The sequence below is a fragment of the Heterodontus francisci genome, chromosome 16, assembly GCF_036365525.1.
Source record: "Heterodontus francisci isolate sHetFra1 chromosome 16, sHetFra1.hap1, whole genome shotgun sequence".
Lineage (NCBI taxonomy): Eukaryota > Metazoa > Chordata > Chondrichthyes > Heterodontiformes > Heterodontidae > Heterodontus > Heterodontus francisci.
In genome coordinates, this window is record NC_090386.1 from 31,220,214 (window position 1) to 31,245,416 (window position 25,203).

The window sequence follows — 25,203 nt, forward strand, 5'->3', positions numbered from 1 at the left end:
ATATGTTAGTTGTGTTAGCGGTATGCAGCAGAGCCTGGTCTCCAAACATCTTGGATTTCCTTGCCATTGAATCAAGACCTCGCTCTGTCTAGACTGTGTGATAGCTGGTTTGCAAAGACCACCCCACGTTAAAACAATCTCACACACAGACATCTTCCACTTCTCAAACTGAAGTTCTGAAACTGGGACATCAGGACCTTCATGGACAATCCCAGAAATGATAGACCTGAACATTACACCACTATCGTAGTTTACCTATCCAACTTTTCACCTGCCCCACATGTGGTATAGTCTGCGGGTCGTGCATCGGACTCGTTAGCCATGTTAGAACGCACTGAACTGGAGTGAAAGCAAATCATCCTCCATCCCAAGGGACTTCCTGTCTAATAACCTTATTTAATCTTAAGAAAATTAATCGAACATTATAGAAATAGCTCTCTCTTTCTCATTAAGCAACTCACCAAGGCTCCTTCGACAGCACCTTCCAAACTTGCGACCTCTACCACCTAAAAGGACAAGGGCAGCAAATGCATGGGAACACCACCACCTGCAAGTTCCCCTCTAAGCCACACACCATCCTGACTTGGAACTATATCGCCGTTCTTTCACTGTTGCTGGGTCAAAATCCTGGAACTCCCTTCCTAACAGCACTGTGGGTGTACCTACACCCACATGGACTGCAGAGGTTCAAGAAGACGGCTCACCACCACCTTCTCAAGGGCAATTAGGGATGGGCAATAAATACTGGCCTTTCCAGCGATGCCCACATCCCATGAAAGAATAAGAAAAACTAAGGCAATCTGCCAGACTGACAGATACAGGACACCATAGGCCTGTTATCTTTGCCAAGGACGTGACGCTAGCACAGGCTCTGAAACAGGGGCACCAACATGTTGCACCATGAACAATTGACAAAATTATTGACTCAGCCACAGACATGGGAGTGATTAATCTGTATATAAAGTATATATCCAACCTAATGCCATCAAAACACAATCTAATTTAAAGCACATTTATCCCTATAAATTAAGAAGCTAAGCACACAAACATCAATGGAGAGCAGCACAACTATTAGTTAGCTCGCAAGCAAAATAGGATGCAATGTCAATGCCAATTACATTTGCAATTACTTTTGTTGCTAGCTTATTTTGAAACATAAGGTTAAAGGCTTGAAGCAGGGGTTTTCATGTGGGGGTCACATTACAATTTTTATGTTAGATAGGGGGCTGGTGAGACAATTTCAGAAAGATAAAGGCATTAAAAATGTATCTTTACTATTAATCAAAATAACAGTGGTGGTGCAGTGGTTAGCACTGTAGCCTCACAGCTCCAGAGACCTGGGTTCAGTTCTGGGTACTGCCTGTGCAGGGTTTGCAAGTTCTTCCTGTGACTGTGTAGGTTTCCGCCGGCTGCTCTGGTTTCCTCCCACTGCCAAAGACTTGAACGTTGGTAGGTAAATTGGCCATTGTAAGTTGCCCCTAGTGTAGGTAGGAGAATGGTGGGGATGTGATAGGGAACATGGGATTAATGTGGGATTAATATAAATGGGTGGTTGTTGGTCGGCACAGACTCGGTGGTCTGAAGGGCCTGTTTCAGTGCTGTATCTCTAAATAAAAATAAAAAACAGCAAAGGTGCATTTTTGTGAAGAAGCTTTAAATGAGCAGACTAATTTATTGACTTACTTTCTGGTCACTATGTTGGACACTGATTTAGTAAGACACTATTACGTCTTCTTGCTGTTTTCTGGTTCTCAGATGTTGGAAATAATCACACTTTAAACTTGGAAAAACTTGAGCTTTTCATTTATTTGTGCAGCCACCTTGCTGCCTACTGTAGGAGTTGTGAAACTGGTTTTCTGTTACATATCACATGACTCTCCAGTGCAGCCATGAATGTGGCCCCACTGGAACTCTTACACATAACTACCAGTTCCTAGCTAATTAGTTCCTAGCACTTTACAGATAGTATAATAATATACAACATTTCTCTTTCTTTCAAACACAATGCCCCTATATCAATATAACTGTCAATATAACAAAAGAAGACAATCAACTGACTTTTGGAAATAATCGGAACCCCTTTGTAGAGTCTTTTATAGCCTCCATCTTGTAGATTTGGCATTTGTTGCTCTCAGTGTTGAGTTGGGACACTGTACAGGCGATGTTGGGTGTCTCACTGGATAGTGATGTTTCCAGTGTTGTTGGTGGTCTTTTCTGTTGTTCCAGTTCAGGTGTAGGTCAAATATGGTTTCAGTTTCAATGATACAAAGAGACCTTGGGGTCTCAGCTTCACCAACAACTTTTGCTGGGCTCCATGTTTTCGTCATTGGATCCTGTACATGTACAGTTTGTACTTTCAACAGCTCCGGTAAGGATTTAGCATGCTTGTTGAAGTGTTACTATCCTCTTACTTGTGCTTCAGTGAGTTGCTGTTTCACTTCCTCCTGGTCACTCGAAGGATGTATTTTGCTTGGCAGGGTAGCCTTATATTTTCTTCCATTCAACAGCTCTGCAGGTGATTTCATGCCAGACTTGAGAGGTATGGATCGGAGTGACAATAAGGCCAGGTTTGGGTCTTCCTTCATCTCTTGGCATTTCACAAGGGTTCTTTTGACCATCTGGAGGTCTCTTTCTATAAATCCGTGTGTAGTGCGGTGATGGTGTTGAACCCATACTGATAGGCGAATTCCTCAAACTCTCCGGATGTAAATTGGGTGCGATTGTCACATATTAACCTTTCAGGAATCCCTTGTTCAGCGAACAGAACTCTTACTGCTGAGATGATTGCTGTGGCTCTCGTCTTTCACCTTCTGGATAAAAGGGAACTTTGAGTAGTAATCTGTGACTATGAGACACCATTCTTGCCTTGTTCTGCACATCTTTTCCTAATGATTGGTCTTTCCGCAAGCTCTGCAGATTGATCCATATGTGGAACATTTTCTTCCATCTGTCAATTCATGTGGTCGTCCAAAGCTCCAGCACATCTTTCTGTCTGTCTGGTGTACATTCTTTTGGTGTTGTTTCACTGCATCAACCCTGCTGCCTTTCTCTTGGCTTAACTGAAGGCTAGCTGTTTGGGTAGTGAGTGTATTCATCTGGTTGCTTGTGGTTTCATGTGCTCTGGCAGTATTTACAGCCTGCAACCGCCTCCTCTTCACTATGGACGTCCAATCTCTACACCTCCATCCCCCACCAGGACAGTTTGAGGGCTCTCTGCTTCTTCCTTGAACAGAGGCCCAACCAATCCCTATCCACTACCACCCTCCTCAGCCTGGCTGAACTTGTTCTCACATTGAACAACTTCTCCTTCAATTCCACTCACTTCCTTCAAGTAAAAAGTGTTGCTATGGGTACCCGCATGGGTCCTAGATATGCCTGTCTTTTTGTGGGATATGTCAAACATTCCTTGTTCCAGTCCTATTCAGACCTCCTCCCCCAACTCTTTTGCCGGTACATTGATGACTGTATTAGTGCCATTTCCTGCTCCTGCCCCGAACTGGAAAACTTTATCAACTTTGCTTCTAATTTCCACTCTTCTCTCACCTTTACATGGTCCATCTCCGACACTTCCCTTCCCTTCCTTACTGCATTGTGTAACTTGGCTGCAGTCTATCCTTGCAGCAGTGAATACCCCTACTGCAGTTGTGTCTCTGAACTGCAGTGTGCATCCTTCCCGCAGTGGGTATACTTACTACAGTGTACATCCTTTCTAAAGCAAGGCTACTCCTGTTCCTAACTTCACCCTTTAAACTTAGAAGATGACTTGTTTTCAGTATTGTGCATTTTTTCCCATGTTTTCAGAATGCCCTAACTCCTGTTAAGCTATAGTTTGTCAACTAAGTAACCATCCGTTATTTGTCAACCGGTGCAGTTTGTATTTACGTATTACCATTAACCCAGTAAAATGTCTCAAGGCAGTTCACAGAAGGTTATTGAAGCAAAAGGAGATACTTGAACAGTTGATTAAAAACTTAGGCAAAGAGTCAGGTTTTATAGACATCAGAAAAGAAGGGGACATAGAGAATGAGGGCTAGAGATTTTGAGGACACGAGTTCCAGTGTTTAGAACCAAGACAATCGAAGGCCCGACCCCCAATGCTGGAACGGTTAAAATTGGAGATGGTAAGAGGTCTGAATGGGAGGTGCGTGGCTATCTCAGAGGATTGTAGGGCTGGAGAAGGTTACAGAGGTAGAAAGGGACGAGACCTTGGTGGAATTTGAAAAGAAAGACTAGAAATTTAAAATCAATGTGTTGCTGATCTGGGAGCTAGTGTAGGGCTGGCTGGCTGGTTGGTGAAAGGGACTTGGTGTGAGTTTGGATGAGTTCAAGTTCACAGAGGGAACATGTTCCAATGAAAATGAACTGAAATGAGATTATTGACTGATTTTTATTCTGTCCTTTCCTGGGTGGAGGATAACTGTTTCCCTCTCCCCCACCCCAATGCCTCCCACAGCTCCTGTCTTGGTTGAGACCAGTTGTGAGGCTTGGTACCACACCCCATGGTGCATTTGCCCACTGAGTCATCAGGAGAGCTACAGTTTTTACTGGGACTGAGTTCACTTTTTCTCCACATTACCTGTATGTTTGCAGAGCACAAAACTGCAACTTAGGAAACCACAGAGCAAAGAACTTCCTTAAAATAGTTCCGCCAAACTTTGCACAATTCTGACACAAAGAAGGAGGTGGAATTTTAGAGGCAAAGTGCCTCCCACTAAAATGTGGTGAGATTTCCTACTAACCACATCTATAACTATAAGTGATATGGAGTCAGGGAAGTGGTGCACTGACAGCCCTGTGTGCAGTTGGTTTTTAACACTGTGGCTACATCTGCAGAGTTAGATAGTGGTTAAGTGTATCCTGAAGTGGGGTGTTAGACTTTTCTAAATGGCAGTGACGTTTGGCGGTAGGTAAGGAGTTGGGGGGGGATGGGGGTGAAGTCCGGTGTGCGGCAGTTCAAGCACTGCCTCCGTTTTGAAGTCCTTTGAAAATTCAACGTGACAGTAATCACGAGGGACACTCAGCAACCACTAACCCTGCAACCTTAGCAGGTGTACCTGCTTCCCGGCTACTGTGCTGTCCACCGCACACCACTGCACAAGTGGTGAGCTACTTGGAGTCAGATACCAGCCTGGCATGTAAAGTGCCTGGTCAGTAAAAGTTCTAGTTTATTTAAAATAAGAGACCTGTTTTGAAATTACGTTGATTTTGCTTCCCTGTGGATGGGATCAAAATGGCAGAAGTCATTGGATCCACTACAACAGGTGATCTCAACTCCCAGGTATGATTTTTGTTATTTAAAAAGTTACAAATGCATCAAGTAAAAGCTTGTTCTATTGCTGCTGCTGTGTGAAATTAAACTACAGGTTGTAACACTGATGGTCACTCTCTGTCTCTGATCATTTATTGTCTTTTATCCACTTGCTAATCCTGCTTCCACCCTTCTGATGAGACTTAAAACCAGGATCCCTAGTAATTTAGTTGGATGTTAAAGACTCCACCATTTGTGTCTTTAACAACAGTCACCACATTTTAAAGGAATGCATTGTTTGTGAAACGTTTAGGGACATGATGGAATGCTATGTAAATGCAAGTCTTTTCATTTCAGTTTATGGGAATTTTTATGTCGTATTTTATAATAAAAAATCTTAGACATGTTCTTCCTCTACAGGTGCAGTGTCCACCTTTTCAAAGCAGACTGAGTATCCCTCTTAACAAATTCTGATTTAAATACTGACAATAAAAACACTGAAAAGAATTATAGTCTTTTCAACTCTTAATCCCAGAATTCTGGAGGAAGGAATTTAATGTATTTTTGTCAATGTTGTCCTTTATTTGTGCTCGTCTTTTGTGTGTTCTAAATTATTTCCAATTTTCTGTGCTTATAAATTAGTGTGGACTGACTGGGTGAGGCCTCTGCTCTGAGCTAATGTTTGAATAGGCTGACAACACTATGGTTCCGTGAGCCCTGAGCAGGTTCCATATCCTCAATTTGCCACTACTCATACCAAAATACCGAGGGACAAATTTCCACTTTTGCTGCTACCCTCCGTGAGTGTGTGTGGGTGGGCTGTGATTTTATACCTGTTCCCCCTCACCGCCTGATTTCTGCTCTCAGTGGGTGTTAATAGATGGATTGCTGTGTTACACCTATCCGATTTTCATTCCTGGTGGGTTTTAGTGGATGGGCTGTGATTTTATACATTTCTGATTTCTGTTCCCAGTGAACAGGTGGGCACTCGGAGTGTGCTCAGTGCCCATGGAACTGTCCCCAGCAAGGAGTCAACATCTTTGATCAAGAAAATCCTTTTTATAGGAAAAAGAATATGTTTATTAGTGTTAATCCTACTACCTAATTATATCAGGACTGAATCTCTGCAGGGGAGTCTCCTCACTCACTGTAGCTTGGGCAGAAGAGCTGCGTACCCCAGAAAAATGGCATAAATGGGTTACCACTTCTGTTCCCTCAAAGTTAGGGCAAGGGAGGAGGGGGAAGCTCTTACGGATATACACCCCCAATATTTATCAAAAAGTAGTGGCTGAGTTGTAACTTGGATTACAGACCAATAGATCAGAGTTTTGATTCTTGATTTGTTCTGAGCTAACTGCTCTCCACTGTCATGACAGTAAAGCTGGATGGGAGTGTGAGCTGTTAGGAGGATGCAGAGAGGCTCCAATGTGATTTGAACAGGTTGAGTGAGTGGCCAAATACATGGCAGATGCAGTATAATGTGGATAAATGTGAGGTTATTCACTTTGGTGGCAAAAACAGGAAGGCAGATTATTATGTGAATGGCGATAGATTGGGAAAGGGGGAGGTGCAGCGAGACCTGGGTGTTCTTGTGCACCAGTCACTGAAAGTAAGCATGCAGGTGCAGCAGGCAGTTAAGAAGGCAAATGGTATGTTGGCCTTCATATCGAGAGGATTGGAGTACAGGAGCAAGAATGTCGCTGCAATTATACAAGGCCTTGGTGAGACCACATTTGGAGCATTGTGTGCAATTTTGATCTCCTTATCTGAGGAAGGATGTTCTTGCCATGGAGGGAGTGCAGCGAAGATTCACCAGACTGATTCCTGAGATGGCAGGACTGACGGATGAAGAGAGATTCGGTGGGTTAGGCTTGTATTCGCTAGAGTTTAGAAGAATGAGATGGGATCTCATAGAAACCTACAAAATTCTAACAGGACTGGACAGACTAGATACAGGAAGGCGGGGGAGTCCAGGACCAGGGGTCACAATCTAAGGATATGGGATAAGCCATTTAGGATCGAGATGAGGAGGGATTTCTTCACCCAGAGAGTGGTGAACCTATGGAATTCTCTACTACAGAAAGCAGTTGAGGCCAAATCATTAAATACATTCAAGAAAGAGTTAGATATAATTCTTAGGGCTAAAGGGATGAAGGAATGCGGGGAGAAAGCGGGAACAGGGTACTGAGTTTGGATGATCAGCCATGATCGTATTGAATGGCAGTGCAGGCTCGAAGGGCCGAATGGCCTGCTTCTGTTCCTACTTTTTCTATGTTTCTATGTTTCTAAAACCGATTGGCATAACCAAGAACTTTGACTGAACTATACAACAGAAGAGAGATGCAGAGGTTGCCCTCGATGCTGAGGCACCATCCTAAAATCTGTCCCTTCTCAAGATAGTGATAAACTGGGAAATCTTTGCATTCAGGGGGACCTGGGTGTCCTTGTACATGAATTACAGTTTGCTGTCAGCTGTGGTTCAATTGGTAACACTCTTATCTATTAAGTCCAGAAGTTTGTGTGTTCCAGCCCTGCTTCAGGACTTGAGTGTAAACATTAAAGCTGGCTCTGCAGCACTGAGTGAGTGATGCACTGTCAGAGGTTCTATCTTTCAGATAAGACATTAAACTGAGAACCCATCTTCCTTCTCAGCTTGATATAAAAGATCACATGTCAATAACTTGAAGAACAGGGGAGTTGTCCCCAGTGTCCTGGCCAATATTCATCCCTCAATCAACAACATGAAGATAGATAATCTGGTCATTATCACCTTGCTGTTTGTGGGAGCTTGCTGTGCATAACTTGGCTGCTGTGTTTCCTACATTACAACTGTGACTACATGTCAAAGATACTTCATTGTTTGCAAAATCTTTGAGACCTCCGGTGATCATGAAAGGCACCATATAAATGCAAGATTTTCTTTCTTTAATGCAGGAAATGTGGTAGCCAATTTGTGCACAGCAAGCTCCCACAAACAGCAATATGATAATTATTATGTGATTGCCTTTAAGAGTGATGTCCCTTTAAGACCTTAGTATGCTAATGACTGAGTATCAGGCTGCAGCCATTTGACTACATGCCAGTCTGACTCTGTAACTGTAACGGCAAGAGGCAGCTTCTGTAAATAGGTAGCTCTGCATTGTATAATAGTTAAGGTGCTTAATAAACCTGTTTGAGATCTTCAATTAACTGAACTCTATGCATCTCATTTTATGTTGCATTAGACAACATAAAAAGCTTCTCATTACAATAATGACCAGATAACCTGTTTTAGTGAAGTTGGTGAAGGAATAAATACTGGCTAGCGGTCCCTCACTACTGTACTGGATTGTCAACCTGAATTATAAGCTTAAGGTCCTGGTGTGGGGACTTGAACCCCACTACCAACTGAAGCACGACTGCTAACTATCTTTGGTTTTCTTTATGACAGAGAAAAGAGATAAAATTACACCTTGGGTACTGTGAGGATAAAAGTTGATTTGTGAGAGTTGCCTGTCAGATGTTTTTTGGTGGTTACTAAGCCTGGGGTACAACCTATGTTCCGCCTGGCGATTTTTTAGGTACCTCTTTTCTTCAAGTTGAAGTTGAAAATGAAATCATAAAAAGGAGTCTCGTCAAACCGTGTTTTGTGTTTTGCTTTTAAAATATATTCCAAATGGAAGGGAAGGGAATGAATTTGCCACTTGAACAGAACAAACTAGATTCTCAAATCACAAATGTTACGATAATAGTTTCAAAGAACCTGTAAAGTAAGTATTGGTGAACCAGTAGTCCTGAGTTCTATTACAGGGCTGTGTTACCCATGTGGAGCCCAGTGCAAAGATTTGGTTAGGAGCCCCTGCACTTTACTAGACAATTATACTAAATAATGGAAACGTTTGTTACAATCACATTTCTTACGTTCTTATGTTAGGTGTCATGGAGCTTTTAAGCACAGAAACAGGCCTAGGTGTGCCTGATCCCAATCCCATTTGCCTGCCTTTTCCCGAACTTTTTATTAATGAATGAAAGAAAAAGAAACACTTGTATTTATGCAGCACCTTTCATGATCTCAGGATGTCCTAAGGTGTATAACAGCCAATGAAGTACATTTGAAGTGTAGTCAGTATGGTTATTTGTTGCCAGCTGTGGCTCAGTTGGTATTGTGTCAGAAAGTTGTGGATTTAAGCCCCATTTCAGGACCTGATTGCAGACATTAAAGCTGCCTCTACAGTGCATTACCGAGGGAGTAATGCACTGTCAGAGGTTTCACCTTTCAGATGAGACATTAAACTGCGGCCCCATCTGCAGTTTACCTTTTCTCTGCGAACTGTGACTCATCAACTTGATATCTTAGTTAAAATGATATCGGCAAGGTGAAATGATGTTGATAGAGTCATTGAGTCATAGTCATAGAGAGATACAGCACTGAAACAGGCCCTTTGGCCCCCGAGTCTGTACCGACCATCAACCACCCATTTATACTAATCCTACATTAATCCCATGTCCCCTACCACATCCCCACCTTCCCTCAATTCTCCTACCACCTACCTACACTAGGGGCAATTTACAACGGCCAATTTACCTATCAACCTGCAAGTCTTTGGCTGTGGGAGGAAACCGGAGCACCCGGCAGAAACCTATACAGTCACAGGGAGAACTATCTGGGTTCTTTTCACGGTCACTTCTAACACAGTCGAACTAAGGAATGACATTTGCATCTGTGGAAAGGAGGGTGGCAGAGAACAGTCACTCGTTCTCCCAATACCAGCAACACCTTTTAGGGTTTGTGAAATAAAACAAGCCTTGCCTGCACTTCTGATTGTTCAGCTATGAAATGTGCTGCCCTGTTTTTTTTTCTGTGACAGTTTCACATTTATTTGCCAAAATCAAATAAAAGATTTAACGGTAAGATTTCTGGTAACGTGCACGGGCACCAGGTCCACCAAATTTCTTGGCCTCACAACGGCGTGGATCAGCAACCAGCAAGGTCCTGTCATACTGTATGAGGATATCCTTGATCTCCTTCTTGGAGGCTTCATCCACATATTTCTTGTAGTATGCCACTAACGCTTTAGAAATGGATTGACGGATAGCATAGATTTGAGCTACATGACCACCGCCCTTCACACGCACTCTAATGTCGACTCCAGCAAATCTTTCCTTGCCCAACAGCAGAACTGGTTCCAACAGTTTGTACTGTAAAGTTCTTGGCTCAATCTGTTCCAGAGGCCTTCCATTTACTTTGATAAGGCCATTTCCTCTTTTGCAGTGGGCTACTGCAGTTGATGTTTTCTTTCGCCCAAAAACCTGGACCAATTGCAAAGGACCTGTGTGATACTGAGCCATGCACTGTACTGTTGTATACCTCATGTGTGTCATACCTTCAGGATAAATTGGGAACAAATAAGGTAAGATATAGATATAAAAAGAACGCAGACACAGGCACAGACACGATGGGCCAAGTAGCTGCTTTCTGTGCCGTAAACTTTCTATGATTGTATGATTCTAAGAAATACTTGCATTTGTATAGCACCTTTTATGACCTCAGGATGTTCCAAAGATCTTTACAGAAAATGAAGTATTTTTGAAGTGTAGTCACTGAAATAATGAAGGGAATGCAGTAGCCAATTTGTGCACATTAAACTCCCACAAAACCGCAATGAAATTGGTCACCAGATAATCTGTTTTAGTGATGTTGGTTGAGGGAAAAATGTTGATCAAGACACCAGAGAGAGAACTTCCCTGCTCTTCTACATAAACACTGATGCTGTTGAAGACCAAGAAAAAACGTTCATGCAAAGGTGCAACTTGAAACTGGAAACCCAGATGCGCTGCTAAGAAATTGATTCTATTTAATTTAGATTAGATTAGATTAGAGATACAGCACTGAAACAGGCCCTTCGGCCCACCGAGTCTGTGCCGAACATCAACCACCCATTTATACTAATCCTACACTAATCCCATATTCCGACCAAACATCCCCACCTGTCCCTATATTTCCCTACCACCTACCTATACTAGTGACAATTTATAATGGCCAATTTACCTATCAACCTGCAAGTCTTTTGGCTTGTGGGAGGAAACCGGAGCACCCGGAGAAAACCCACGCAGACACAGGGAGAACTTGCAAACTCCACACAGGCAGTACCCGGAATCGAACCCGGGTCACTGGAGCTGTGAGGCTGCTGTGCTAACCACTGATATAATTCATAATTGCAGAAATAAATTCTGGATTAGAGGGTTATTCAGTCATGCATGGCCAGGAGGTGCTTTATAGGAGAAACTAGGTGGCTGCAAGATTCTGTCAATTCAAAGGCAATCTGATAAGACATCACACCTTCATTCGTTATTTCCGTCAAAGTGATATGCTTTGATATGTTTCACTGTAAGCTTTTTTACAACATGACTCACATGTGCCAATTAATGCTATTTGCAACCTACCTCCATCAGTAAATGTGTGAAACTCCACAATATCTGTCTAACTACACCATCTCCAAGAACTGAATAATATATGCCTGGGAAAGGGGAAATGGAAATTATAGGAACAGGCACAGACTACGTGAGTGAAACATCCAGTAAACAATGGTAACAGTGATAACAGTCCCACCTTTGAGTCAGAAGGCAGTGGGGGGAGGGGGGGGGGGGGTGGAGAGGGGGTGGGGGGTTGGGGTTCACATCCCATATAATCTAGCCCGAATCTCCAATGCAGGGAATGCTGCATTGTCAGAGTTGCTGTCTTTTGGTTTAAAAAGAAGTGTTGCCTGCCTGTTCAGGTGGGTGTGCAAGATCCCCTTGCACTATTTGAAGAAGCGTAGGGGAGTGCTCAATCAACACTATCAAAGTGGATTAATTGATCTTTTATTTCACTTGCTGTTTGTGTGCAAGCAATGCAACTCTATTCTAAAAGTAATGGGCTGTGATGTACTGAGTACATGAAAAGCACAATATCAGTACAAGTTCTTCCTCTCATAAACATTGGTGGTGTCATTGCAAAAAGTTTGCATGGCTCCATGGTTAATGTCAGCCTACACTAAATAGTAGCCTTTCAATTTACTTCCAATCTATCGCTGTGAATTTAATTTTGTTTCTTTAGTTGTTTTAGTTTAAAGATCAGTTTAGGTGGGTTAACACTCCTTCTTTCTGAAATTTCAGTGGTGCCCCTTTGACAAGAGACCTTTATATTCCAGTGGTGTTAGTTTTCTTAACCTCACAACTGCACAAGCCTGCTTTAAACAGCATCCTTTTTTATACCTTCTTTGGCCTCCTTGTCTCGAGAGACAATGGGTAAGTGCTCAGAGGTGGTCAGTGGTTTGTGGAGCAGCGCCTGGAGTGTCTATAAAGGCCAATTCTAGAGTGACAGACTCTTCCACAGGCACTGCAGATAAAATTGGTTGTCGGGGCTGTTACACAGTTGGCTCTCCCCTTACACTTCTGTCTCTTTTCCTGCTAACTGCTAAGTCTCTTTGACTCGCCTCTCTTTAGCCCCATCTTTAGAGCTGTCTGCCAGCACTGGCGATTGCTGGAAACTGACTCCCATGACTTGTGGTCAATGTCGCAGGACTTCATGTCGCATTTGCAGACGTCTTTAAAACGGAGACACGGACGGCTGGTGGGTCTGATACCAGTGACGAGTTCGCTGTACAATGTGTCCTTGGGGATTCTGCCATCTTCCGTGTGGCTCACATGGCCAAGCCATCTCATGCACCGCTGGCTCAGTAGGGCGAATATGCTGGGGATGTTGGCCGCCTCGAGGACTTCTGCGTTGGAGATACGGTCCTGCCACCTGATGCCAAGGATTCTCCGGAGACAGTGAAGATGGAATGCATTGAGACGTTGCTCTTGGCTGACATACATTGTCCAGGCCTCACTGCCGTAGAGCAAGGTACTGAGGACACAGGCTTGAAACACTTAGACTTTTGTGTTCTGTGTCAGATGATTTCTTCATCAAGAGACAGGTTACTAGTGATAGTTGAGCCTAGGTAGGTGAACTCTTGAACCGCTTCCAGAGGGTGGTCGCCAATATTGATGGATGGAGCATTTCTGACATCCTGTCCCATGATGTTCATTTTCTTGAGGCCGATGGTTAGGCCAAATTTGTTGCAGGCAGCCGCAATCCTGTCGATGAGTCTCTGCAGACACTCTTCTGTGTGAGATGTTAATGCAGCATCGTCAGCAAAGAGGAGTTCCCTGATGAGGACTTTCCGTACTTTGGTCTTCGCTCTTAGATGGGCAAGGTTGAACAACCTGCCACCTGATCTTATGTGGAGGAAAATTCCTTCTTCTGAAGACTTTAACGCATGTGAGAGCAGCAGGGAGAAGAAGATCCCAAACAGTGTAGGTGCGAGAACACAGCCCTGTTTCATGCCACTCAGGATAGGAAAGGGGTCTGATGAGGCACCGCTATGCTGAATTTTGCCTTTCATATTGTCATGGAATGAGGTGATGATACTTAGTAGCTTTGGTAGACATCCGATCTTTGCTATTAGTCTGAAGAGACCACGTCTGCTGACCAGGTCAAAGGCTTTGGTGAGATCTATGAAAACAACGTAGAGGGTCATCTGTTGTTCACGGCATTTCTCCTGTAGCTGGCGAAGGCTTTCCCCACTATGCTGAGCAGGGAGATTCCACGATAGTTGTTGCAGTCACCGCGGTCACCCTTGTTCTTATCATCTTTTTATACCAGCCTACACAAAATAGGATCTCTTTCAGAACAGGGGCCAGGCTTGTCTAAACCTCCCTAGACAAAAAAGGATCCTTTACGGGGCAGGGCTAGGCTTCTTTATAATAGGCTACACAAAATAGGATGCCTTTGTTCTCTCCAATTTGTTGTGTTCTGATTTGTCCAACTTAAGTTTTAATTTAATTAGTTAATTCTTGGATTGGTGGGCCAATTCCTCTCTTAAAAAAATGAATGATGCCCTCACTTTTGGGAAGTGTATTTAGTTTTCTGAAAATCACAAGTCCAGGCCTTGATTAGAATCCTTTCATATTTCCTATTCCAGTATGAACAATTTTACGTTTACCTACAGTAAAATTCCTCAGCCTTTCCAAACCCTATCTCATAATTGGCCCAAATCCCTTTAATCATGGTCCAGTATCCTTTCATTATCTGGCCATGTAGCATGTCTTCAACAATTGTTACAAGAAATACCTGTCTTTATTGTGACTTACGAATAACTGGGGAGATGGAATGTGGGAATGAGTCATAGAATATAATGCAATTCAGATAACTTATATTCTACATTACAACAGTGACTACTCTTCAAACAATAACTCATTGGCTGTAAACCGCTTTAGGATGTCCTGAGGTTGTGAAAGGTGCTATATAAATGCAAGTCTTTCTTTTATTCCTACAGAACAATACATACCTAGGAGAGATTACAAGTCTGCCAATCTCCCCCAACTATTTTCTCCTCTGCGTTCCTTAAGCTGTTGGGACATACATCTGGTACCTTGCACAAGTGCATTGTTTGTTATTGAGTCTAGACAGTGTTAACAGTAGACCTGATGGTCTTTAAATCCGAAAATGTTTTATTTCATCTATTGCTTTTAAGTAGAAATATATAGAAGTTAAATTGTACATTTAAGTGTTGAGCTGTAGTCACTACAAACAAATTCTTTTGTCATCCCCAGATTTGCCTGCCATTATGAATTTTGGTCTGCTGCAGGTGTCTATTTGGGTTCAGTGGTGCCAATCACTTCCCTGTTATGTACTAGCTTGGAAGTGGGGCCCAGATGTGTTACAGTGAAACTTTTTTGTGGTCTCTGTTTCTTATGTATGTGCACTCCTTTAATCTTGGATTTAACACAAGGAGACTTTGGTTTAGAAACTGCTTTATTCCACACGAGACAAAATATACAGATCACTGAGTATGGAGACATTGATTTGGTAAATCAGTACAATTTCTGTTTGTCTACTGTCACAGTAAAGATCACTAGCCCAATGTGGGAAATCTTAACATAAAAAGGTTAACTCTCTGTTTCTCTGTCTATCTCTCAGTCTGTCTCTCTCTCTCTCTCTCTGCGACCTAAGAACCAGGGTAGAAGTTGCTTTCACTGAAACTTTTCTGCTGCCTTTCCTCACTTCTGGCATTTGTGTTGATTTTTAAAAAGTCTTTCTTTAAAGATTAGTGGAGATTAAAGAACTTTGTCAATGCCAAAGTGTTAGATGTGTTTTTTTAATTCATTCTTGGGATGTGGGCATCGCTGGCCAGGCCAGCATTTATTACCCATCCCTAATTGCCCTGGAGAAGGTAGTGGTGAGCCGTCTGCTTGAATCGCTGCAGTCCATGTGCATAGAAATATAGAAAGTTTACGGTACAGAAGGAGGCCACTTGGCCCATCGGTGGTGTAGATACACCCACAGTACTGTTAGGGAGAGAGTTGCATGATTTTGACCCAGTGACGTTGACGAAACGGCGATATTGTTCCACGTCAGGATGGTGTGTATCTTGGAGGGGAACGTACAGGGGGTGGTGTTCCCATGCATCTGTTGTCCTTGTCCTTCTAGGTGGTAGAGGTCGCGGGTTTGGTAGGTTCTGTCCAAGGAACCTTGGCAAGTTGCTGCAGTGTATCTTGAAGTTGTTTTGAGGTATTGGTTAGCCATGATCTAATTGAGTGGCTCAAGGGGCTGACTGGCCTGCCCTGTTCCTATCTTCCTATCATATCTTCGAAATGATCACACTTTGTGAACCAATAGGCTATTGCTTGAGATCTTTTCAAAAACAATGGCTCATCCAGCAGTTATATCATCCCTTGATTGCCATTGAATCATAGAGTGGTTACAGCACAGAAAGAGGCATTCGGTCTCTGCTGGCTCTCTGAAGGAGCAAGTCTTCTCCCTGTAACCCTGCACATTCTTCCTTTTCAGATAACAATCCAGTTCCCTCTTGAATGCCTCGATTGAACCTGCCTCTACCATGCTCTCAGGTGGTGCATTCCAGACCCTAACCACTCGCTGCATGAAAAAGCTTTTCCTCATGTCACTATTGCTTTTCTTGCTAATCTGTGCCCTCTTGTTCTCCATCCTTCCACCAAAGGGAACAGTTCCTCCCTATCCACTCTGTCCAGACCCATCATGATTTTGAATACTTCTATCAAATCTCCTCTCAACCTTGTCTTCTCCAAGGAAAACAGTCCCAACGTTTCCAATCTATCTATGTAACTGAAGTTCCTCATCTCTGGAACCATTCTCATGAATCTTTTCTGCACTCTCTAACAGCTTCCCATCCTTCCAAAAGTGTGGTGCTCTGAGCTGGACACAATACTCCAGATGAGGCTGAACCAGTGTTTTATACATGTTTAACATAACTTCCTGTTTTTGTACTTTATGCCCCTATTGATAAAGCCTAGGATGCTGTATGCTTTATTAACCACTCTCCCAACTTGTCCTGATTTATCCACATATACACCCAGGTCCCTCTGCTCCTGCACCCACTTTAGAATTATACCCTTTATTTTATATTGTCTCTCTGCGTTCTTTCTCCCAGCTGGGGCGGCACAGTGGTGCAATGATTAGCACCGCAGCCTCACAGCTCGAGCGACCCTGGTTCAATTCTGGGTACTGCCTGTGCGGAGTTTGCAATTTCTCCCTGTGACCGCGTGGGTTTTCACTGGGTACTCCTGTTTCCTCCCATAGGCAAAGACTTGCAGGTTCTTCACGCTTCTCTGTATTAAATTTCATCTGCTACTTGTCCACCTATTACACCAATTTGTTTATGCCCTTTTGAAGTTCTACCTATCCTCCTCACAGTTCACAATACTTCCAAGTTTTGTATTGCCTGCAAACTTTGAAATTGTGCTCTGTACACCCAGGTCTAGGTCATCAATATACATCAGGAACAGCAGGGGTCCCAACACTCCCCCGAGGACTCCACTATAAACCTACTTCCAGTCCAAAAAACAACCATTAACCACCACTCTCTGTTTCCTGTTACTCAGCTAATTTTGTATCCGTGTTGTTACTGTCCCTTTTATTCCATGAGCTCCAACTTCACTCACAAGTCTGTTGTGTGGCACTTCATCAAATGCCTTTTGGAAGCCCATGACACCACATCAACAGCATTACCTTGATCAACCATCTTTGTTACCTCATTAAAAATCTCAAGCAAGTTAGTTAAACACGATTTACCCTTAACAAATCTGTGTTGGATTTCCTTAAGTAACCCTGCATTTGTCACCTGATTGATAATTCCACAAGGGACAGTCAGCAGAGAAGCTTCTCCTCAAAACATATTTTAAGACAGCTTGATGTTTGGGTTGTAATTCTGGAGAAAATGGCCGCAGAATCGCAAACCATGACCCATGTAACTTGTACAAAATCAATTGGCACCAGTGCACTGTTTCACATCAGCCGATTAGCAAGAATTGTGTTGGTTGCATTTTGTTGGTAATTTGACCTTGTGTGGTTTTGGTTTCTATACTGATTTGTCGGAATTATTTGAAATTTTGTGTACCAGTCTTGCAACAGGAAGCCACTGGACTGCATGTGTATTTCTTCCTCAATGTTCGTTAACCTCAGAATCCTGTATGTCAATTTGTCTTTGAAACAACCTGAGGTTGAAATAGGCAGGGCAGTTGCTGTATGGGTGTTGTATCACGCGATTACCGGACGATAGAAGGTGGACTAGATAAATCTTAGTCTTTATTTCATCTGGCAATTCCTATGTTCCGATGGTGGAGACAAATTGGCAAGATAAAGAAAAACAGAATAGTTTTGTGTAATATACAAAATATTACATAGTATTTTCAGCACAGAAACAGGCCATTCAGCCCAACAGGTGCATGCTCCACATGAGCCCTCCTCTCACCCCTCTGCATCTACACCATCAACATATCATTCTATTCCTTTCTGCCTTGTGTGTATCTAGCTTCCCCTTAAATGCATCTATGCTATTTGCCACAACTGTTCCATGTGGTAGCGAGTTCCACATTCTAATCACTCTCTGGGTAAAGAAGTTTCTTCAGAATTCCTTATTTGATTTATTAGTGGCAAGAAATAAGAGGTCTTCTAAAACTCGAGAAAAGTTTTTGGAACAGAGAAATGAATCTTCTGTGTTCCGGCAGTGGCTCACGAGAGCCTGCACATTGGCTCAGGAAACAACTGAAAGCTTCCGAAACAACCATGAAGAAATGGGCAGACACGCATGCCAAGACCTGAACATTTCAACCAGGGGAAAGAGGTGTTAGTATTACTGCCTTTACAGGGTGAACCATTGAAAACACGGTTCAGTGGACCAGAAAAAATGGTCAAGAGAACTGGTAAAGAAGATTACTTGATTGACATCCCAGATTGCCAGAAAAAGAATCAACTGTGTCACATCAATATGTTGAAACAATATTACCGCTGGGAGGAGGATAAGCAAGCGCAGGTATATCAGGCAGTAGGGACAGTGAAGGATGAAAGGAATAGTGAGGATGAGGCAGAAGGAGGCCTAGACAATTCTCAAACTGAAACTCCAACTATCCAGTTAGTTAATACTAAATTGTTAGGGAGATTAGACACTATGGCCGGAATTTTACGACCCCCCCCCCCCCACCCCCAAAGAGTGGGTTGGTGGTGAGGGCGGTGGGGGGTGGGGTGCGTAAAATAGAGTGGGAGGCTCGGGGGGCCCTTCCTGACCCACTCCCGCCTCCGCTGCCATTTTACACAAGGCGCAGTGGCACAAACTGGCCAACCCACCCCAGGCCAATCAAGGCCCTTATGTGGCCAGTTAATGGCCACTTAAGGGCTTTGGCCCGCTGCCATGGGGATGGCCGGTCGTGTGGCCCAGGCCTGGGAAAAGCCACCTGACAAAAGCAGGCGGCTTTCTGGGCCTGGTGGGGGAGGGTGGGGTGGGGGGTGTGCCCTCATGACCTGTGTCCGACGGAGGGCCTTCAATGCCCCAATCACACCCAACACGCTCCCCCGTCCCCCCAATCGACCACCCTTGTCTCACAGGGACCCGACCGATCACCCCCAGCAAAGCCCCAAAAACTTACCTTTTCCCAGAGCGCCATCCTCATCTTGTTGAAGCTGTGTTGCAGTCCCAGCAGCAGCCACAGCTCCCAGTGGCACTTCTGAGACTAAGTGCTGCCGGCCCGCTGATTGGCCAGCAGCTGCATTAGGCGGGACATCCTGCCTCAATAAGGGACTGGGGCCTGTACAATGCGGTCTGGATCCCCAGGCAGAGACGGGACTGTCACTGACTTTTCAGTCGAGGGATGGCGCCTGTCCATTGAAAGTTAAGTTCCGGCCTATGCTTTCATATTTAGATGCAGAACAATGAGAAGACATAACAAGGCTACTCACAGCATTTAAAGGAGTCTTCAGGAACAAACCAGGATGTACAACCTTAGCCATACATGATGTGGATGTAGGGGAATCCTTTCCTATAAAACAGCATCCTTATCACTTAAGTCCAGAGAAACAGGCCAAGGTAAAAGCAGAAATCCAATGCAAATTGGAAAACCACCTAATTGAACCCAGTCAAAGCAGCTGGAGTTCCCCAGTGGTGTTACTGCCTAAACGTGACAGTTCAACTAGATTCTGCATAGACTATAGAAAGTGTAAATGCAGTAACAAAGGCAGATTCCTACCCAAATCCACACTTGGAAGACTGTATTGAAAGACTAGGCAGTGCCATATTTGTTATAAAAACAGATTTGTTAAAGGGATACTGGTAGGTGCCTTTAACATGCCGAGCTAAAGAAATATCACCCAATGTCACACCAGATGGTCTTTTACAATGCCGAGTGATGCCACTTGGGCTAAAAAATGCCCAGCAACTTTTCAGAGACTAATGAACCAAGTGGTAGCCAGTGTTCCTAATTGTGTGGTTTACCTTGATGATGTTCTGGTATACAGTGACACTTGGAAGGACCACTTGGAACAATGAGAAGTTCTGTTCAGAAAATTACAATCGGCTGACTTTGTGATAACACTTGCCAAAAGTGAATTTGATAAAGCGAGGGTAACCTACCTTGGGCTTATAATAGGGCAAGGACAAGTGTTGCCAAGAACAGCAAAAGTACAAGCATTGGTGGAATTCCCTACCCCTAAGACTAAACGAGAAATCATGAGGTTTTTGGGGATATGTGGTTTCTACCACAAGTTTGTATGAAGCTATAGCTGCTCCACTGGTGGATTTGCTCAAAATGCAAGTCAAGGTAGTGTGGTCTGGGGAGTGCCAAGCAGATTTTGAGAGGCTGAAAGCCATTTTGATTAATGAACCAGTGTTGGCTGCTCCAAATTTCACTAAGAGTCGGTGCAGTCCTGTTACAAGAAGATAAATCAGGCATAGAAAGGCTAGTGGGATACCTTTCCAAAAAGCTAAATTGACACCAAAAGAAATACTCAACAGTGGAAAAAGAAACCCTTGGCTTATTGCTAGCTTTTAAGCATTTTGAAGTCCATGTTTGCCATGACTACAGAGAGACACTGGTATATACAGATCATAGCGCCCTAGACTTTGTGGAAAATTTCAAAAACCAGAATGCCAGACTATGCCGATGGAGTTTACTACTGCAACCTTATTACTTAAAGATTATCCACATTGCGGGGCAACATAATGTAATCGCAGATGCTTTGTCTAGGATTTAACTTTGCTTTGTGTTCCCTGAGAGCAAAGATGGTACAACGCAGAACTATATTAGCTGCAGGAAAAGACTGAATGAGAATGAGTGTGTAAATGTGTTTTAATTTTTTCCATCTTCTGTGTTTCCATACTTTGTAATGAAACACATTTAAAAATGATGTTTCATTCCTCCAAGGATCGAGATGTTATGAAAGTGCTTCCATTATTTGTTAAATATATTTTGAACATTCATATTTAAATTGTGGAAATAGATTCATTTTTTGGAAGGTTGAAAATTTCATAGATGCTGGACTTTGTTTTTGTTGAAAAAACTCCATGGACATGTTGTTTCCAGTAGTCACACGCCTTAAGCTCAATAAACAACAGGAACCTTGGTGACTTGGGGGAGATGTTTAGAGAGAAGTGACATGTCAAGATTTATGAGTGGTCAGGAGGTTCTGGCCTGCTGTTTGGGGTTTCACTTCTGAGATTTTGGATTTGGTTCAGTTGGGGTGTGGACTGTGTTTGAAAGCAGTTGGAGATAAGCCTACCAGACAGTAGCCACCACCAGCTCATCCTTTTCCATCTCTTTGAGAAGCCCTGGGAATCAAGCGTAAGAAATAGAGAAACTGAAGCAACAGATCTCTTGAGACACTCCAGGAAGGCCTGCTGGATTAATCCTCAATACCGCCTGAAAAGAACTGCTCCAATATAGATCCCAGTGACCTGTCTACATGTACTCAGATGCCAGACTGTACACCAAAAGGGACATCTGACATCCTTCCATACCTTCTCTTTTTTGTCAAGAATTAACAGGTATTTGGGCAAAGTATTTTTTTTTGTTTTATTTTTGTACAAGAGCTCTGCAAAGAAAATCTCTTTATTTTTCAGCTAACTGGTGTGTGTGTGTGTGTGTGTGTGTGTGTGTGTGTGTGTGTGGAGCGAAGGTAAAAAGGGAACTTTCATATTTCAATCTGTGTGTTTATGCTTTGCTTCATTACTGGATAAGTCTTGTTTTATAATAAACTGATAATTTTGTTGTTTATTAAAGCAACCTGGTTGGTGTATTTTATTCTGGGATAAAGAATAGAATATATGATTGACCGTATTGGTAACTGGGTAAATGTTTAAAATATATATTGTGACCTGTGGAGAAGTGGAACTAGGAACGGAATTGGACTCCTCCTGCCTCAGTCATAACAAGAATCATAGAATTATTATGACACAGAAGGAGGCTATTCAGCCCATCAAGTCCAAGCTGGCTCTCTATAGAGCAATCCAATCTGTCCCACTCCCCAGTTCTATCCCTGTAGCCCTGCAAGTTTATTTCCTTCAGGTTCCCATTCAATTTCCTTTTGCAATCATTCATTATCTCCAATTCCACCACCCTCATTGGCAGTGAGTTCCAGGTCACTACCACTTGCTGCATAAAAAAGTTCTTCCTCACATCTCCCCTGCATCTCTTGCCCAAAACCTCAATTCTGTGTCCCCTAGACCTTGTACTATCAGCTAATGGGAACAGTTTTTCTTTGAAAAACTTTATCTAAACCTGTAATAATCTTGTACACCTCTATCCGATCTCCTCTCAATCTCTCTGCTCCAAAGAGAACAACCCCAGCATCTCCAATGTAAGTTTGTAGATAAAATCCCTCATCCTGGATCCATGCTGGTAAATCTTCTCTGCACCCTCTCAAGAACCATCACATCCTTCCTAAGGTGTGGTGATCAGAACTGGATGCAATGCTCTAATTGAGGCTTAACCAGAGCTTTATAAAGGTTCAGCAAAACTTCCCTGCTTTTGTACTCAATGCTTCTATTTATGAAGCCCACAATCTCATATACTTTGCTAACTACTCTTTCAATATGTCCTGCTATCTTCAAGGATCTATGCACATGCAACCCCAGGAACCTCTGAACCTGCACACTCTTTAAACTGTGACATTAAGTCTATATTGTCTCACCCTATCCCTTCTTCCAAAATGCATCACCTCACACTTCTTTATATTAAATTTCATCTGCCGCTTGTCTGCCCATTCTGCTAGCCTATCTATGTCCTATTGGGAACACCACTGTCTACCATCCTCCTGTCTGAAAAACAACTATTTACCATGACTTGCTGTTTCCTGTCCTTAAGCCAATTTTTTATTCAAGCTGACACTGACCCTCCTGTTCCATAAACTTCAATTTTGTTAACCAGCCTTTTATGTAGTATTTTGTCAAAGGCTTTCTTAAAATCCATATAGACAACTTTCTCTGTTACCTCATCAAAAATTCAATTAGATTAGTCAAGCATGCCTTGCCTTTTACAAATCTCTGCTGGCTCCTTAATGAACTCAAACCTTGCCAAGTGCCTGTTGATTTTTCCTCCTGATTATTGTTCCTAAAACCTTACCCACCACATATATTAAACTGACTGGCTTGTAGTTACTATGAATGTCCTTAGACCCTTCCTTGAATAAGGGTGTTACATTTGTCACTCTCCAATTCTCTGCCACTTCCCCTGTATCCAGGGAAGATTGGAAGGTTATGGCAAGCCCTTCCACTATCTCCATTCCCACTTCCTTTAGCAACCTGGGTGGCAAGCCATCTGGACCAGGCAACTTATCCAATCTAAGCATAGCCAGCCTTTTCAGTACATCTTCCCTATCAATTGTCACCCCATGCATTACCTCTACCATCTCTACATCTACAGATATGTTGTCGTGTTGTCTTTCTTGGTAAACACCAATACAAAGTCCTCATTTAGTACTCCAGCCTTGCCCTGCATCACTAAGCATATTAGCCCCTAATAGGCCCCACCTTACCTCTTACTACTCACTTACTATTTACATGCTGGTAGAAGATTTTTGGGTTCCCTTTTATGGTGTCTGCCATTCTATTCTCATATTCTCTCTTTATCAGTCTTAGTTTCTTCTTCAACTTATTGCATTTGGCCTGGTTCTCTCATGATAAATTTACCTGACATGCATCATATACCCTCTTTTTTTATTTCTACATATTCTTTAATTCCCTCGTTATCCAAGGAGCCCTGGCTTTGGTTCCCCTACCTTTAGCCCTTGTTGGAATGTACCTGAAACATCTCCTCCTTAAAGATCACCCATTTTTCCTGTCAATCTTTCCCCTAAATTGAATCACAGTATTTCCCCTATAACACTCAATCACAGTATTTCCCCTATAACAGTCAATCACAGTATTTCCCCTCTAACAGTCAATCATAGTCCTTTCCCTTCTCACAGCCAATGACAGCATTTTCCAATATAAGTAAATCACTGTATTTTCCCCTATAACAGTTGTTACGACCAGGTGAGGAAGGGGTCTCAGGCTCTTCTCTGGCCCCTTTCCTGGTTTGGCCGTAACAGGATTTAACTTTTAAAAACACAATGCTTTTAGCTTCCCCTCAGTGAGTCCTTGCTCACTGCTGTCTATTTGTAATTGTAAAGGAATCAACCAGACAGGTTTAAACTGGAAATGGTGTAAGTTTATTAACCTTAAAACTCTAACTCAGTTAAAACTACTAAAAATATGCGACGCAACCACATTAGCATGTATACACAATAAACACACACAAATAGATACAGAGGAGGAGAAAGAATTGAAGGGGAAGGTTTGAGTAGTAGATGGAATTGAGTTACTGGTTTTGGGTTGGATGTGAAGTCTTTGATTGAAGTTAAGTCTTGCAGTTCTCGTTGGGGCCCAGTGCACACTTTCAAACTTGTTTCACTGGTACCAGAAGGCTGCACAGGTCTTCTGTCTTGAGACTTAAGTTACTTCCATGGGTCCCTGGAACTTTGCGAGAGAGAGAGAGAGAGAGATCTTGCTTCTCTTTTGGCCTTCAAAAGCAGTCTGCCTCAAAACTTTACTGTGAGCACAATTCAATCAATTCCCAGGTTGGCCAGTAAGTTAGTCATGTGACTAGCTCTTTGTCTGAGACAGTATCACCTGTGTGGGTTGTTGATTCTTCAAAGCTTGCTAGACACACTCAGTGGGGGGTGGAATGTTGGCTCTTACACAGACAATGACTTTCAATGTCTTTTGATCATCACTATTGACAAAACCCATCTGGCTAATTAAATCAGGGAGCTCTCCCATTGTCTCTATAGGCAACATTCTCTCAGAGCGCAAATGTGAAGCCATGTTTTCAGCCTCTGCTCTGTGGTCTTTTTAAACAGGTTATGGTCAATGTCCAGTACAAGTTCAAACAGTGCTCCCTATGTGGAAATTAATATGTATCCACTTGGCAAGTGTGGTTTCCGTTACACTGTCAATCACTGTGTTTTCCCCGAGAACAGTCACTGTATTTTCTTCTCTAGCAGTAAATCACTATGTTTTCCGCTATGACAGTCAATCACTGTGTTTTCCCCTATAACAGTCACCGTATATTCCCCATAACAGTCAATCACTGTGTTTTCCCCTCTATCA

The 25,203-nt window shown here is 42.9% G+C and overlaps 2 protein-coding genes across 3 annotated transcripts in view; one reads left to right on the top strand and one right to left on the bottom strand.

Moving 5' to 3' along the window:
• Window positions 1–4,647: 4,647 nt before the first annotated feature.
• The window catches only part of LOC137378046 (enhancer of filamentation 1-like), a 183,133-nt gene continuing 162,577 nt past the window's right edge, over window positions 4,648–25,203 (top strand). Inside the window, exon 1 of one of the 2 annotated variants that reach the window (XM_068048101.1) lies at window positions 4,648–4,721. Coding sequence is in view for 1 of the 2 variants with exons in the window: in XM_068048100.1 (XP_067904201.1) it covers window positions 5,231–5,278 (48 nt within the window). In the remaining variant the exon portion in view is untranslated. Of the gene's footprint in view, window positions 4,722–4,748; window positions 5,279–25,203 lie in introns of those variants that run through there. The other variant, XM_068048100.1, reaches the window with a different exon arrangement.
• LOC137378429 (small ribosomal subunit protein uS9-like) lies at window positions 10,078–14,354 on the bottom strand. The gene is made up of 2 exons (XM_068048758.1): window positions 14,258–14,354; window positions 10,078–10,611 (listed from the first exon to the last, which is right to left on the bottom strand). The coding sequence occupies exons 1-2, from the start codon at window positions 14,352–14,354 to the stop codon at window positions 10,130–10,132; spliced, it is 579 nt and encodes a 192-aa protein (XP_067904859.1). The 3' UTR covers window positions 10,078–10,129.